The 17,850-nt window shown below is 39.4% G+C and overlaps 1 protein-coding gene across 1 annotated transcript in view; it reads left to right on the top strand.

Moving 5' to 3' along the window:
- dock5 (dedicator of cytokinesis 5) overlaps positions 1–7,480 on the top strand; it is a 64,683-nt gene extending 57,203 nt beyond the window's left edge. The window contains exons 43-51 of the mRNA XM_010875962.4: positions 590–676; positions 844–1,020; positions 1,134–1,217; positions 1,309–1,446; positions 1,584–1,747; positions 1,870–2,020; positions 4,100–4,250; positions 6,031–6,149; positions 7,232–7,480. Of these exons, the coding sequence (XP_010874264.1) occupies positions 590–676; positions 844–1,020; positions 1,134–1,217; positions 1,309–1,446; positions 1,584–1,747; positions 1,870–2,020; positions 4,100–4,250; positions 6,031–6,149; positions 7,232–7,333 (1,173 nt within the window). The 3' untranslated portion in view covers positions 7,334–7,480. The remainder of the gene's footprint in view (positions 1–589; positions 677–843; positions 1,021–1,133; positions 1,218–1,308; positions 1,447–1,583; positions 1,748–1,869; positions 2,021–4,099; positions 4,251–6,030; positions 6,150–7,231) is intronic.
- The last annotated feature ends 10,370 nt before the right edge of the window (positions 7,481–17,850 follow it).

Here is a 17,850-nt window from a genome sequence, read left to right as displayed (position 1 = left end):
AATGGCATGAATGGAGATTTTAATGGATATAAAAAAAATATTGCAGGATAAATGACCATAACATCGCCACAGGATAATCCTGTCAATTCAGTCCAGTACATGCCCAAGTGCACCAGAGTGACATTTATTTCCCAGGAAGTAACATTGCCAACTTAGTTGATGCTGTAGAGTTGCATTGCCTCTGTTAAAAACCTTGCTCCAGTACTCAATCCTCATGATACAGCAGAGCGATACCTCGGGATACCTTGTTAATACATAGCTGGTCTTGGATGTGCACAAGCCGCACTACGAAAGAGTTACTTAGAATCTGTGTTGGGATAAGCCATATAACCACAATGGGCATTGTCAATGAATGGGGAAACCGAGGCAGACTCAGTCCCAGCTACTTCAGAGAGATATTTCCTAATGAAATTGACCAAGTCAGTGCCTTCTGGGATTCCTTTAGTCTGAACACTGGTGTAAGTCATTTCCGATTCCAACAAACAGGATCACTTAAGTCAGCATGACAACCACAAATCAGAATGTAGCAGTTGAAGTTGTTGCTCCAAGTGTTTTTGTTGATTTATTAATATACCGTTTCAAATTACAGACCATGTGGATCGAGAGGACAACTTACATCACATCCTATTACTTTCCAGGGATTCTGAAATGGTTTGAAGTGAAGTCCATCTCTGTTGTAAGTAATTATAATGACAAACACTGTGATGAAAACCTATTAGTGTTAATGTGATCAATGTTTAATCTAATAATTTTACTACTCTGCTACCACCTGTAGAAAATGTTTCCTACTTTTAGTCTTCTCAACTTGATCTCCTCACCTGTCCTTGTTTTCCAATTGGCCAGGAGGAGATCAGCCCTCTGCAGAATGCAGTAGAGACCATGGAGATGGCCAATGAAAAGCTCAGTAACCTTGTGCAGCAGCAGGCCTGTGACAGCTCCATATCTGTCCACCCACTCTCTATGATGCTAAATGGTATTGTTGACCCTGCCGTCATGGGTGGCTACACCAACTATGAAAAGGTTTGACTTCCTCTGCCTGTCACAAATGTCAGTGAATATTTGTCATATGACTGTGTCTGCAGCTCTTAAAAATGGTATTGATAACATTCCAACCCCTTTTTGTCGCTCTAAAGGCATTCTTCACTGACAGCTATCTGCAGGCACACCCAGAGGACTTTGAGAGCATTGAGGTCCTCAAACATCTTATTGCCCTCCAGGTAAGATATATCCTTATTCTCTCCTGTTATTACATTGTACCTCAAACATACAATACAGTTTGTAGGTAGAGAAGCTCTCCTCTCTCGTCAGATCCCCCTCTTGGCTGACGGGATCCGGATCCACGGGGAGAAATCCACGGAGCAGCTGAAGCCCTTACACAATCGACTGCTCACCTGTTTCCAGGACCTGCGGGAGAGAGTGGAGAAGCATTATGGTGTCATAACCCTGGTCAGTTGCCAATGTCATTTTGGGGGGTGCTATTGGTGCCATTGTCTCCCTGTCAAACTCCCCTCATTCAAAGCAGTGTGTACATTATATTGCTGTAGGACCATACATCTTGGTTTGATCCCATTTGTGTCTCTTAGCCCTGCTCTCTCACTGAGAAGAAGAAGAGTCGTGTGGGCTCAGTAGTAATGCCATACATCCTGTCCTCTACCCTGCGCCGCATGTCTACAGTCTCCACCACCTCCTCAGGCCACTCCAGTGGCTTTGCCTCCTCTGATGGACACTCCCGGCCCTCCTCCCAGGAGTAGGTCTTTCACCTTTCCCTTCCCCATGTTTTACCATGTAAAACCTGGTTTACGTGTGTGCTTCTAACTTTACTGCTCCCGTTTGCTCTCTCTGTTTGGCTGTCCCGATATCCATAATCAGTTCACTGTTGTCCCGGGCAACTGCCAACGATCGGCGGGCCTCAGTGTTGTCCCACTCTGAGGATGACAACAGGATCGATCGAAAGAACAGAAAAGACTGGAGTGTGAGCAAGTCACAGGTTTTGGTGGAGAGGCATTCAAACATGGATGAGGTAACAACAACTATCATGTTTACTTAGAGAGTTTAAAACTGATTGTTTTGCTCATGAGGCGGGCGTGTTCATTATATTGGGCTCACGAGAGGGTGCTGTTTTTATTTTTTTACTTGTTTACGTTTGTCATTTAGTAGATTTTATTATAGTAACCTCTGCCCTTGAGAATCTGCATGAGGCACTTACAGAATAATTTAAAATGTCTATCTATCTAAATGCTAAATAATGAATGCCTTTGCCACAATATTTTGAATAACATTTTAGTAACAGATGCTCTTATTGAGAGTGACTAACAGTTAGTACATGCATTTAAATCAGCAGTCTGAGAACTAAGAATAGCACAGTGTTAATGTATATTTGGGTCACGCCCCAGTTGTTTGAACTCTGGGAGTGGAACACTGTGGAGTTGTCAACCATGATGACATGTACTGGAGTGGAAAGGCCTTTACTCTGTCTTGGAAGACGAGCTCGGTCTTGACGACGTTGAGCATTTTATTACAATGCTCTCCTTAAATGTGGGCCTCTGAAAGTGCTGTTATTCTTAATTGGTGAAATATGCAGATAGGTGCCAAATAAAGGAAAAACCAACAAAGTGTGTCAGTAACAGCTTCAATGCACCTTGGCATAGATTTTATCAGTATCTGGAATTCTACTGGAGGAATGGAATGCCATTCTTCCAAAAGATATTCCATCATTTGGTGTTTTGATGATGGAGGTGGGGAGCACTGTCCAACAAGGCGGTCCAAATTCTCCCATAGGCGTTCAACTGGGTTGGGATCTGGTGATCATTTTCATACATATCAAACTATTCATGAGTGGAGTCCATTATAGTTGAAGGCAGTTTTAACTAATTCTGAAAAAGCCCCCCTTATTGTCTAATTGTCTCATATTAGTGAAGTGCTTAGAATATTTTTTTCTGTTTTACACATTATTGCTTAATTTATTGTTATTTATGATCGTTATAATTTCTGGTGGGGAGGGTGATGTAAAATATAGTGCCCTCTGTAATTATAGGGACAGAAAGCATTTTGTATTTTGTTTTAGTATTTTGTCTGCATATCCTATGATGCAATAACTGCTTGAAATTTGGGACCCACTGGTGATGCTTTTACTGTACAGTCATCTTGAGTTGTTCTTTTTAGGTCTTTTTGCCTTATGTCTTATCTTCAGGAAATGAAAACCATGTTTAGTTATATTTATATCTGGAGATAGACTTGGACAGGAAATAAGTTTCTACTGCTTAACCCTGAAAGACCTCCTGGTTGCTATAGCATTATGTTTTGGTTCACTGGCTATTTGATGACACGTGCAATGAGTTAAGAGGTTATATTGTGCTTACACTTGATCAGATGTGAGGTTTTTGTAGACTTTATATTTACATTTTTAGATTGTCATTATCATCAGTGAAGACAAATGAGCATGTTCCAATGGCAGCAATGCATGTTGTTTTGTTTCTTCATTATGGTGAGCATTCTTTGGTCATCCACTGAGGTCTTCCTGGGCCTCCCAGGCTGTTTGCAATTTCTAAGCTCACCAGTGCTTTCCTCATGTTTAATGGTGTTCCAAACTGTTAGTTTTGGCTATAATAAATAGATACCAAAAGCAGACTGAAGGCAAGCACAGTTTCAAGCATTGAATCAAGACTAAACATTGACCAGACATCTTATGCCTGCACATACACCGGATGGAAAACACCAGACTAATCAGAAACACCTGTCAAGCATAATACTTTTGGTGGCTTGAACCACAAGGAATCTACACTTCAATCTTATAGTATTTGTCTGATTTCCAAATCCCATCTTTTGTATTGTAGAGCTGAATAATTTCAAGGGAGGCCACACAATCTTTTTTTTTTTTTAAACACTACATTTGTGTTACTTTCCATTGTAAATATGTTTGCGTTATATGTTATTTTACATATGTTATTTTTAATTTCTTAATACAGTTGCTGCTCAGATAAATGTGTTTAATTTCATTAAAAAAAATTCTGAGGTGCTGAAGGCATTTTGCACAGTACTCTATACAGAACTTTCCTGTGATTAAAGGAGATGCATTTTTTTTTTATCTACTACTTTGCAGTCCTCTCCAGAGAAGCAGCGAAGACCAAAAAGTATGCAGTTTGGGGATCGTCGTCTGACCCTGTCTTTGTTCCAGGGCGCCTCCTCTCAGCTTCCCCTTGGAATCCCTCTCAGTCCCCTACCAGCTTCTCCTCACACTCCTCGCAGCTCAAGTATGTATCTCAGCTGACCCCAACAATTTGGAAAGTATTCATCTTCCTTGACTTCTTGCTATAGTTTTTTTTGGTGGAAGAACATTTTGCAGACATTTCTAAAATGTTTTCAAAAGCACTGTAGGGTAGATAGATGTTTCCTTGTTCTGGGATACTCTGCTACTGAGAGGTGAACTTGTCTTCCGGTGTCTGTAGGAAAGCAGCCTGAACTGGGTCTTTCTCTAGGATGTCACTTGTGTTTTAGATGTATTCCATTTCTAACTAATCCACACATTAGTTAACTAGTTGAAGATTAGAACATCTTCAAATGATTTTGCCTATATCTTATTTAAAACATTTTAAACTAATAATTAAACAGTAGTAGGGATTTTTTCTCTTGTATTCTCTTGTAGTCTATTCATCAATTATAGAATTAACTCCATGAAAACGAATATGGCCTTATAATAATAGCCTTATAAATAATATTTAAGTTTATTTCATGTTTAAAAATGTTGGGAGATTTGTTTCTCTTAATGCTACTTTCAGACCGTTTCACTCACTGTTAGTAGTGCTTTACACTCAGTCATAAAAAAGCAATGTTGGTTGTTTAAGGCCTTGGAGGGCATTCATTAACTGAAATACATAGAAACTGTATGTAAGGCCATTTGGAGGGATTGGAACAAGGCTGTTGTAGTTTTGTCGGCCTCACCCCAGGTGGTGCTGAACAAATTGGCACCAACCTCTGCAAGAACCCGCTCATAACCCTCTGCAAGAACCCGCTCATAACCCTCTGCAAGAACCCGCTCATAACCCTCTGCAAGAACCCGCTCATAACACTCTGCAAGAACCCGCTCATAACCCTCTGCAAGAACCCGGTAGTAATAACCAAAGGGATATGTTCCGGTTCACTATACAGGGCTCCAAACAAAAAAATCCATTAAGGAGCCATTGGCTCCTATAGGGGAAAAAAACAGGCGCCACATTTTTTTTTTAAGAGCCACATAACAATGCACTTACTTTTATTCACCTTGTTGTGTGCATGTCTCTCCTCTTCCGACTTATGAACTATATACAGTCACAAATATTACAATCGAAGGGAGTAATTTTGTATTGTCGTCAATGGCGTCCTTGGCAAATATTTCACTCGCAAATAAATATATTTGGTCTCAAATGCGACCATTTTAGTCGCAGTTTGGAGCCCTGCTATATGTATTCTAAGGTAGAGGTAGTAATGTAGAAGTATTGATGTACAAGTCAAGGAACTCAATAAAGTATCAGGAGAGATTGTTTTGGCTGTTTTCATTTATTCCATGAAGTGGCACCAAGGGGCAAATTTGATTATTATTCTGTTTTCTTTTACTTTTACCACATTGGAAACAAGGACTCACTTTTACATGTCATCCACTGGGTTGTACTATATGCATCCCTTCTCCAAATAATCAGTTAAATAAATTAACCATTATTATTTCAGAGTCACATGCAACATATGTGATTTTTTAAGCAACCGTTTAATCCTAACGTTTTTTTCAGGCTTGCCAAAAAAGAGGGTTTGAATACTTAACCTAAAATGTCTTCAGTGATTTTCATTTGTAATTCCTTTGTGAAATGTAAAATACAATATCCCATGTCCCAAGTAGATTTAATGTTGAATACTTTAGCTTTTTTGCACTGTACTGTACATACAAAGCAACTGATGTATACAGATTTACCCTGCACAGAGAGACCTTGTCTCATGCATATGCTGTTCATACACAGAGTTTTACATGGCATGCTGCATGTAATGTTTTCTCACTTTCCCCAGGTTATTCCTCTCTCCTGAGTGATAATGATTCCACCACTGACACTCCCGGGACACCCCCACCAATGCCACCAAAGAAATATCCCAATGAGATTTTTGACATCTCCCAAAACTCCTCTGAGGTACATTGAAAAAGTAGTTCTGCTTTGGTCTAATGTTTTTGCCGGCCCGCGTAAGCGGTATCTCCTTGGAGGCGATGCGTAGTACGTATTATGAATTATTCCATATAGACCAAAACTTTGCTGGCTAAAACCGTTAGTATCTACATTATGGTAAGCCTGAAATAAAACAGTTTACGGTTATATTGCGACTGTTTCTGGTGGATTTTCGAAGTACACAACTGTGCATGCGTTTTGGGTCAGGATAGACAAACACATTTGCTGGCTTAACAACGTAGTTATGATATCTTAAGCCTTAACTTAAACTGTATACTGCAACTGTTTCTGGCATGGAGAAGTTCATCTTCAGTCTCGCTAGAAATTGCTAAATTCTTATGATTCCTAGGAATTTAGTAGATACTAGTAAGCCTATTTAACACAATCCTCAATGGAGTCTAGCGACTGCTAAAACTTGTAATGCTGTGGCGTAGTGGTTAACAACAGTGTTTCTCATATGGAAGACCTACGTTTGAATCTATTGAGAGCAACAACATTTATTAATTATTTCTGGTGGATTCCACGATTCTCTCGTCTTTTCACTTGATGTAAAAGTTATTGTCGCCTTTATTGATAGTTATTGTATAAATGTCATTCATGAATGAAAGACAAAAGTATGTTATTTTGCCATGTAATGAAATAGCTTTGGCAGACTCACTAGCAATTGCTCAATTCTTATGACTATTTCAGTAAGTTTGTAGACACTGGTAAAGCTAATACGCTGTTAAAACGGGCAGTGACAAACGCAATATATAGCCGCTATTTGTGGTACAGGTAAACTTAGTAAGAAACGTTAGTCAGTTTAACTGTATCAATTTCATTCACGAATGGCCAATTAACTATTAAAACGGCCAGTGGCAAAATAGGATTTGTTTAGGATAGAGACACGAGGCTAAACTGACACCCGGGAAATGTACAGTGGTGTAGTGACACAGCCTTTCATGTGGGTTTGAATCTCGAGATGGCAACACTTTCTATTGTGGGCCGGCTGAACTAGGCTTGCCTAGTTATTACAATGTTAACAATCTTTTTCTTGATTTTCTCAATAGAGTCCTTCCCTGCCTCAGAAAATTGAGAACAAGCCCCCTCCACCTCCTCCTAAGACCAGGAAGTCTATGTTCCCTGGCTCCTATGATCACAATCCTCAGTGAGGATCCTTGACCTGTACAGCCTCTCTCATTTGAGACCTAGTACCTGGGATACGAGCTTTGTTTATATTGTGTTACTGTAGCACTTTATTACAGTATAACAGAACCAGTACATTGACTGATTATGCACTTCAGATTTATATGGCTACATGTTATTCCCACAAACTGGTACCTGTAATGTGTGTACCCTGCGAATCATAAAGAAAAAGAGGAAATTAGTTTTCATACTACGGTATAATGGTATCAAAAACATTTGAGGTGTGATATTTTTGTAGGTTGTGGCATAATATATTTTTGAAGCGAATCCATTTATAGTCTAGTGTAATGAGAATGTGGTTTTAGATTAAGGTGGATATAGTGCAAGATTCTGGATTTCTTAAATACACCACATTTCTCAAATTGTAATAATAAGTGACCATTTTGTATACAAGTATGTTATCAGGTTGTTAGTGCAAGCCTTGAATGGTGATTTGTGAATGTTGTGGTATGAGACCATATACTAGTTTTAACTGGTTTACTATAGCAATTAAAAACTTTAGGTGTGTGGGGTATATGGCCAATATGCCACGGCAAGGGGCTGTATCTAACTATAGGCAGGTATTTTGGCCATATAGTACACCCAATCGTTCCTAATTGCAAAAGTATATTCTTTAAATATCACTGCTAGGTAAGGGAATGATCTAAGCTTACATTTTTTTGTCTTTCTAATTATGTAGTAGAATTACACTGGACTTGATTGCATTTCAATAGAATAGCACAGGCAATGATTGCATTTCATCTTTTCTTATTTGAAATACGAACAGTGGAGACTGAAATGATATACATCCTTCATTAAGATAATGATTAAAATAAATACTGAGCTATATTGTATGCTAAAAAGAAAAAAATGCAAATGTAGGTGTTATTGCTGTGTTGTTTAGTGCAAATGTAACCATGTCTGAAAATCCTTACCTGTGGCCTTGGGTGGTCCAGAGCACACACACTACTGCAGTGGGGGTTTGAGACTAACCGATTTTTTTGTTAAAACGGCAACACCTTCTTTGCTCCAAATGCATTGTAACCATTTAGAGCAATCTTCAATTACTTTGACAATACATTTTGTATATTTACATGTAAAAACCCAGCCTTCTTCCAATTTTGGAAAAATCAGTCCCTTTCTTAGAACCATTGTCATCAAATAAGGTATATTAAACAATGTGTGCATACAATATGTAGCTCAGTGTTTGAATTGTATTTTGTACAGCCTTTTCATATTTATCAAGGGAGTCAATAATTTGGATGTATTTTAATACCTTTTTTATTAGAATCTATTATTGATCAAGAGCAGGGAATACTTGACTCAAAGCAAAATTCAATAACCCATTATATTGTTATTGATTATATAGTGTTAATCTAGGGTTGTAACAGTACTGACTTAAGATGACAATAATACTGTCCCTGGATGTCATTTTGGTTCGCTCCACCGTGTCAAACAGTAAATCATAGGGTCGTACACAGAGTATTCATTTAACTTAGTGTCATTTAGTGTAACTTACTGCGCATTACATAATTCTGTGATGAAAGCATATGTAAATACCATTATCAGATTCTGTAGAGACATGCACTGGAAGGAATAATTTAAATGTGAATATATCTCTTGACATTTTGATTTATAAACAAATCTAATTATTTAGTTTTGACAAATTTGACTATGCTAATTCTGTATGGTATACATTTAATCATACCAAGTCCTGGTGCCTTTATTTTCATTTATTATGCTTTTAATCCGCTAATAATTTCCATGATAAATAAGGATATTTTATTTAACCAACTGTAGCTAGACAAATAGTCAACATAAATTGTGTATTTTTCCAGTTAACTTACTTGTGAATCACAGTGTATGATGACATGTTGCACATGCAGGAAAAGGTACTTTTAAAGTTTTCAATGTACTGAATACAAATTAATGTTTTTACAAGACATTTGTAACTACTGTTTTGTCACGACAAAAAGATTTTGCTGAATAGCAAAAGTACGAACTCTGGTCTCAGCAGGTACGCTTTAGCCAACAGCTCGCAAAAGATTTTGAGGTGGGCTACTTACGAAAGAAATGCTGTATTGCAAATAAAATAGTTTTGAAAGAAAAACAAATCCAAAAGGCATTGAGATTAAAATGAAAAATTATAAGAAAATATTTTTTAAGTGTTAGTAACAAATTAAGTGTTACTAAATGTTTTCCTTTCATCTATATATTTGCTATCAACACTTTAAGAGTTCAGTTTGGCTTTCAATATCATTGTTATTTGTTTCCAATACTAATTATTGTTATTGATTTCACATTAATGTCACAAAAGCAATTCCATTGAATAAATTATTAAAATCGATAAGCTAGAATATGTATTTTCTTTAAATGTCAGCTAAGAACTGATTAATACGGAATATGATCCTTCTGTGTAATCATCAGTGTGCATTTTCAGCAAACAGCTTAATAATATGGTCTTCAATCTGTTTTTCCTAGACAAACTAAAACCAGGCATCATATTTTTGTGTGACTCAATGTGTCCATTCATATGACAGTTATTATAATTATTTGCACATGTTTCCACCACCATTTCTCACATAATTGTGACTTCTGCATCAGTTAATCTGCATTAAATACTAGGATTCAAGCCTGGTTACTGACCACCGTCTCCTTTAACAATCAACATTTCAAATGTAATTTCAATTTAGAATCTTCTCTGATATCTTAATTCTGTTTAAAATATTGCAATCTGCTTGCCCATGCATGTGATCGCTTATTCAAATGGTGATTGAATTATTATAGTGCAAAAATGTCAGCATTTTCTTTTACTACCAGATTTACAATATATTTAAGGGAATTCATCTTTTAGTGTTTGTTTTTCTAAGAGATCAGAACATATATATTTGTTAAGAGCTTTGTAGCTAGTAGCATGAAGAGATGTAATATACTTTTTTCTACCAAAGCGAACCAAACAAAAGTTTTTATGTATATTTTTCAGTCATTTATAGATTCATTTAATATTTTGAGTGTAAGATTTAGCTGATAAAACTTTTTTCACAGCCTTTTTAAAATATATTTAACAATAATTCTGGAGGGAATTTAATACAGAGACAGTGCCTTCAGAAAGTATTCAGACAGCTTCAATGTATCCACATTTGTTTTAGACTAATCACTTATGAATTGATTTGTTTTGACATCAATCTACACGTTATCCCCCATAATGACAAAGTGAAAACCCTTTTTTCAATTTGCTGAAAATAAAAAACTGAATTGTGCATCTACAAGTATTTAGACTCTTTATTCAGTACTTTGTAAAAGTGCTATTGGCAGTGATCACAACTTTTATTCTTCTTAGGTGTGCCTTTACCAGCTTGGCGAACCTGGATTTGGGCAGTTTCTCTCATTCTTCATTTCTTTAAAATAGGATGGTGAGCATCAGTGAGCTGCAATCTTCACATCTCCCCACAGATCTTCAGTGGTTTTCAAGTCTGGGTGTTGACTTGGCAACTCATGGACATTTACAGACCCAAAGCCATTCTAGCATTGTCTTAGCTGTGTGCTTCGAGTCATTATCATGTTGTGTTGATTAATCTTTGCCCAAGTCTGAGGTCCTGTGATCTCTGGATCAGGGTTTCATTAAGAACCTCTATTTTGTTCTGTTCATTCTTCCCTCAGTCCAGACCAGCGTCCCAGTCCGTGCCTTTTAGTATTAAGCTTGCAGACCCCCGCACACACAACAACAGGGGGGTGCCACTGTACCCAACAGGTTACCTGACACATTGTATACCACTCATCAATGTATGACCACAAGTATTGAATCAACATGTTCCTACATTCAGTTTAGGTAATTATAAAAAATGATGTACAGAATCAGGTGGGCAATACTTTTCACTGGGGGACAACACTTGATACAGAACAAGTATTTTGCAGGTTTTCCTACTTGCAAAGCATGTAGAGGCCTGTAATTTTTATCGTAGGTACACTTCAACTGTGAATGACGGAATCTAAAACAAAAATCCAGAAAATCACATTGTATGATTTTTAAATAATTTATTTGCATTTTATTGCAGATTTTTCAGGTTTTTAGAATTATGTCAGAATAGTGACATGTTTAACTGTCAGGAAAATATATTGGTCAAGCTAATAATAATCATGGGGTCAGACAGAGACTGAAGGAATTCCAAAAACAATTCTAAAAACAATTACAAAACAAAATTTCCCTACAAAATAGAAAATACTAATAGACTATTAGAGATAGTCGGGATCACCTCTACGCACAGCTTGGGCTCTGGAACCACACTCCTTGAGAGAGGATGGACTCTTCACCACTCTGGAGTTGCCCATGGTGAGAGGCGGCGGGCTGGTGTGGGTTTGCTTATAGCTCCCCAGCTCTGCCGCCATGTGTTGGAGTTTACCCCGGTGAACGAGAGGGTCGTTTCCCTGCGCCTACGGGTCGGGGATAGGTCTCTCACTGTTGTTTGTGCCTACGGGCCGAACGGCAGTGCAGAGTACCCAACCTTCTTGGAGTCTCTGGGAAGGGTGCTGGAAAGTGCTCCGACTGGGGACTCTATTGTTCTACTGGGGGACTTCAACGCCCACGTGGGCAACGACAGTGACATCTGGACGGCCGTGATTGGGAGGAACGGCCCCCCTGATCTGAACCAGAGCGGTGTTCAGATATTGGACTTCTGTGCTAGTCACAGTTTGTCCATAATGAACACCATGTTCAAACATAAGGGTGTCCATCAGTGCACGTGGCACCAGGACACCCTAGGCCGTAGGTCGATGATCGACTTTGTTGTCGTTACATCTGACCTGCGGCCGTATGTCTTAGACACTCGGGTGAAGAGGGGGGCGGAGTTGTCAACTGATCACCACCTGGTGGTGAGTTGGATCTGATGGCGGGGGAGGAAGCTGGACAGACTCGGCAGACCCAAGCGTACTGTAAGGGTCTGCTGGGAACGTCTGGCCGAGTCTCCTGTCAGAGATCTTTAACTCCCACCTCCGGCAGAGCTTCGACTGGATCCCGAGGGAGGCTGGAGATATTGAGTCCGAGTGGACCATGTTCTCCACCTCCATTGTCGAAGCGTCCGCTCTGAGCTGTGGTCGTAAGGTCTCTGGTGCCTGTCGAGGCAGCAATCCCCGAACCCGGTGGTGGACACCGGAAGTAAGGGATGCCGTCAAGCTGAAGAAGGAGTCCTATCAGGCCTGGTTGGCTTGTGGGACTCCTGAGGCAGCTGACGGGTACCGGCAGGCCAAGCGGACTGCAGCCTGGGTGTTTGTGGAGGCAAAAACTCGGGCCTGGGAGGAGTTCGGTGAGGCCATGGAGAAGGACTATCGGCTGGCCTCGAAGAGATTCTGGCAAACCATCCGGCGCCTCAGGAGAGGGAAACGGTGCCCTACCAACACTGTTTACAGTGGAGGTGGGCAGCTATTGACCTCAACTGGGGATGTCGACGGGCGGTGGAAGGAGTACTTCGAGGATCTCCTCAATCCTGCTGTCACGTCTTCCATTGAGGAAGCAGAGGCTGAGGGCTCAGAGGTGGACTCATCCATCACCCAGGATGAAGTCACTGAGGTGGTCAAGAAACTCCTCGGTGGCAAGGCACCGGGGGTGGATGAGATCCGCCCTGAGTACATCAAGTCTCTAGATGTTGTGGGGCTGTCTTGGTTGACACGCCTCTGCATCATCACGTGGCGGTCAGGGACAGTGCCTCTGGGATGGCAGACCGGGGTGGTGGTCCCTCTTTTTAAGAAGGGGGACCGGAGGGGTTGTTCCAACTACAGTGGGATCACACTTCTCAGCCTCCCCGGGAATGTCTATGCCAGGGTTCTGGAGAGGAGAATATTGCCGATAGTAGAACCTCGGATTCAGGAGGAACTGTGGTTTTCGTCCGGGACGTGGAACACTGGACCAGCTCTATACCCTTTACAGGGTGAAGGAGGGTTCATGGGAGTTTGCCCAACCAATCCACATGTGTTTTGTGGATTTGGAGAAGGCATTCGACTGTGTCCCTCACGGCATCCTGTGGAGGGTGCTTCGGGAATATGGGGTCCTGGGTCCTTTGCTAAGGGCTGTCAGGTCCCTGTACGACCGAAGCAGGAGCTTGGTCCGCATTGCCGGCAGTCAGACTTGTTCCCAGTGCATGTTGGACTCCGGCAGGGCTGCCCTTTATTGCCGGTTCTGTTTGTAATTTTTATGGACAGAATTTCTAGGCGCAGCCAGGGGCCGGAGGGTGTCAGGTTTGGAGACCACACAATTTCATCTCTGCTCTTTGCGGATGATGTTGTCGTGTTGGCCCCCTCAGGGACACAGTAAATTATTAGAATGTGACGGTAGTTAAGAAATAACTACAGTTTCCCCTGGCATATATGAATGATTAGAGAGAGTTTAACATGGTCTATAAAATAATTAAATTATATTGTAATTATATTATAATTATATAATGAGTATGTTATCATTTGATGGCTTATAGTTCTTGTGGACATTGATTACTTTGCACTGTGGACATGGTAAAATGGAACACGTGTACCAAATAAAGGTGAGTCAAATACAAAAATGTATTTTCTGTTTTTATGTGATAAAAAAGAACTAAAACTATAATTTAAGCAGTTTTTTATAAATATTTGAAATATTTTACAGAAATTATAGCAAAGTATTTCATGGGGACATAAATGTTGCTGCATAACAGGAATGACCCGGGTACCACCTAAATAAACACATATAGTGACTTATTCGTGTGCGGAGTCATTAGTGTATATATATATATATATATATATATATATATATATATATATATATATATATATTTTGTTTTTTTTGTAGCTCTCGAAAAGTGTTCAGGTATATTCTCTCACTCGGAGGTCGGAACTTTCCCAGTTGGGCATGAACGCACCTTCAAAACAGGTTTGATACAGTTAAGCACTGAAGTCCGCTATCTATTGGTCATTAGCATGTGACAAAATTGCATTGTCCTCTTTGTATCTTTCCATCCTCTCACCCTCCCTGTCTTTTTTATCTATCTCTTTATTAGTCAGTTATACAGCCCTTTGCCAGAAACGTATATATTATTATGACCAATCTGATGCAATTAGAGGAGTATGTAGTGATGAAGCAGCGATGTGTCCGCGATGTTTCGTTCCTAGTACGGCTCGAGCGGGACGAGGCGAGTTGAGTCGAGTCGGTACCATACAGTGGAAAAGCGCCATTAGGTGTGGTATATTGGCCGTAAGCCACAATGCTTTATTTGTTTTTAGAAACTGCTTAACAAAGCAGTTAGAGCATTAAAAAGTGATATGTCATACTCTTACAAACCGGATGGTTTGAATCTTGAATGCTGAATGGCTGCTAGTGGTGGTATATCTAAAGTACGATTGGGTGTGGTATGTTCAATACCATGGCTAAGAGCCGTTCTGAGGCGCGACAGATCAGGGAGCGCCTGTACACAGTTCTTAGTCGTGGTATATTTTCAACATAATTAAATGAATAAAAAGTGATTTGACCCCATAGCCGTGGGTGTAATAATATTATTATAATGTTAAGTGATCAGATTCAAGCAGAGAGGGTAACTCCATGCAATCCAAATAGCTCCTAGGGTGGCCACCAATTCTGTAAAATAAGGAATCGTTCCATATTTCACCAATTTTTTATTTTTTACTCTTAGTAATTAAAGTCTGTTTAATTTACAAAAAAGATGGTCACTGCATTTTCTGTCAATCGGAAATGTAAATTGATTCATAAAAAACGTAATGCCTTAAATCTATTTTATCATTGATCAGCTCAAGGTGCCTCACATCTCTATGTGCTGTGTGTGTGTGTGTGTGTGTGTGTGTGTGTGTGTGTGTGTGTGTGTGTGTGTGTGTGTGTGTGTGTGTGTGTGTGTGTGCGCGCGCGCGCGCGCGCGTGCGCATACTAAACTTCCAGCTGATTGGGTGTCATACATGCTTTGATCATAGACGTTCTTCAAGTACTTTCTCCTCTGAACTTTGGTCTTAGGTTAGTTCAACACTTGATATATGAAAATAACATTTATAAACAGTTTCTAAGGCGTCGGGGAGTGAGGTTTTTACTCATCGTACAGCACTCGCTGGCCTCCGTTACACACACACAAACAATTGCACATGACAGCTGTCAAATAACATGTTGCCACAGATTTTTCCAACAGCAGTGAATGTATGTGCACTACAAAACCTTTTCTCCTGATCAGAGCTGTACTAATAAACTTCTGAGTGATTGTGTTGGTAGCTACATTTATAGCTAATGGAAGATCATGTTTGTGCTTGCGTAGCTTGTAATAGCAATAACTTTAATTAGCTAACTCTTACCAATGCACATACATACTAGACAAACAAATATACTGAATCTGCTTTGAGTTAAGCACAAACCACTTACATGTGCAATCAGGCTCTGCTGACCGGCAAATTCTCTTGCCGAGCTAGTTAGGCAGAGTGACACTACAGCATAAAAAAAACTTGTTTAAATCTGGCTAATCCAACCTGGTGGAAATGTGTAAAATTGTCAGGAGAGAAATGGTTGTTGCACACCTATGTCTGTGGCACTTTTTTGCCTGCTTGCCATGCAAAGAAATGTAAATCTATTCAAATGTAATACAACTTCTGCCAGACACCTGTAGTCTGAGTAGTCCCATTTCTATACTGTTGGCTCTATGCTAAATATAATGTTGTGGAGGCCTATGTTGATATGATTGCCTATAGGCCTGTTGGTTTTTGTAGGCAAACTGCATTGGGTTGTGAAATGCATCCGTGATGGTTTTGAGATGGAACAGGACTTTGCTATCAACATTTCCGTCGTACAGGTTCAGGCAGGACAACAGTTTTTTCGGGACTGGAACAATGATGATTACTTTGGCCTGTATGGGAGGGTGGCAAGAATGAAGCTGTTACTTAAAATATACCATTTGAAAACACTTCTGGAAAACACACAGATTAGACTAAGATTTAACTTTTTAGACAAAACTGAAATCGCAATGTGTGGCGAAAACATAACACATTAAGACACAGCATTCCAATGGTGACATGGTGGGGGCAGAATCATATTTTGGGGATGATTCTCTTGGCAAGTACTGTAACCCTCTTAAAATGGTATGGCATCAAATCAGTCTCAAAACATGCTCATACAGAGAGGCCACTTTAACAAGAAAAAATATAGTTGCACTTCTAGAAACTCATGCTAAAAGAGCAGAAACACAATCCAAGCATGCAAAGGAACAGTCAAGAGAGTGGACAAGCAGTTTCGGGCGTGTATAAACATTGTAAGAGCACAGAGAGTGTTGCTTGGAAACCTGTTTGTGCCTTTTCCAAATTCACCAGCGCCGATACACCGTAAAGTGATCTCAACTGGCAGGTCTTATGCTTGTCCATGACTGTCATGTTTATCCACACACATAACTTGTTGGTTGAGTTTAAATAGGTTTCAAAGACCCTGATTCTGACACTAGGCCTGAATTCACACTGTCATATATTTCTTCAACTTATTGGTCTTTTGACCAATCACATTTTAAAAAAGTTACCTTAGATCGGATTGTTATTTACAGTGCATTCAGAAAGTATTCAGACCCCTTAACTTTTTTTGACCCCTCCACATTTTGTTATGTTACAGCCTTATTTTAAAATATATATATATATATATTTTTTTTTTTATCTTCATCAGCCTTAGAACCTATCTACACACCATACCCCATAATGATAAAGTCACATTGATTTTAAAAATGTTTAATATTGTGTATATATATAAAACATGGACATTAAGTTATTGCAGTGGTTAGGGCATTAACTATTGTTTGCCATCTCCTGTATTATACTTCCCTTTTGTTTTTATCTTTAAGAGGTGCCATTTTGGATGGTAGACCAAGTTCACTATCGTGTCTTGACCAGTAGTCGTTGGGTATGTGAAACCAGCCTGAGAACAAATAGAAACCTACACAATCTTGTTTTTAATCAGACTGGGAAAAGATTATCATGTAGATTTGGTACTTAATATTTCTACTAATCCTCATCACTTTATTGTAACTATACTTGTAATATTGTACATTTAAGGTTCATTAAAATGTTTAACATTACACCACACAACTAGACCAAGAGCATGTCAAGGTGCGGCAGCAACCGATGGTGGTAATGATTAATCTCCTCAAAACCTTCCACACACAACACAACTGGATTGTCTGCATTTACCTTACGGTATGTTGAATTGCACAGAAATAATTCTGCACCGAATAACTAGTTAAAATATGCGAATTCTGTTAAAAACTTAAAAAATAGTTTTGGAATGCAGCAAATGTTCAAGTGAACTGAATCCTCCTCGATCTCCCAAACTGGAAAACAGATTTGAATGTGAAACTGAGACAATAATTTAAGAATAACCCAATCAGGTGCATATGCTTTGTCAGTAGGTGCTGAGACAGTTTTTATTGCCAGGTTGTTATTTTAGCCAATTGAAGTACAGTATGGAAATAGAGAGGGCGTGAAATAGTGAGGGAACTTACCTGTGGCAGAGTTTCAG

Source organism: Esox lucius, chromosome 13 (assembly GCF_011004845.1).
Source record: "Esox lucius isolate fEsoLuc1 chromosome 13, fEsoLuc1.pri, whole genome shotgun sequence".
Classification (NCBI taxonomy): domain Eukaryota; kingdom Metazoa; phylum Chordata; class Actinopteri; order Esociformes; family Esocidae; genus Esox; species Esox lucius.
This window is presented reverse-complemented; position numbering and strand designations above follow the sequence as displayed.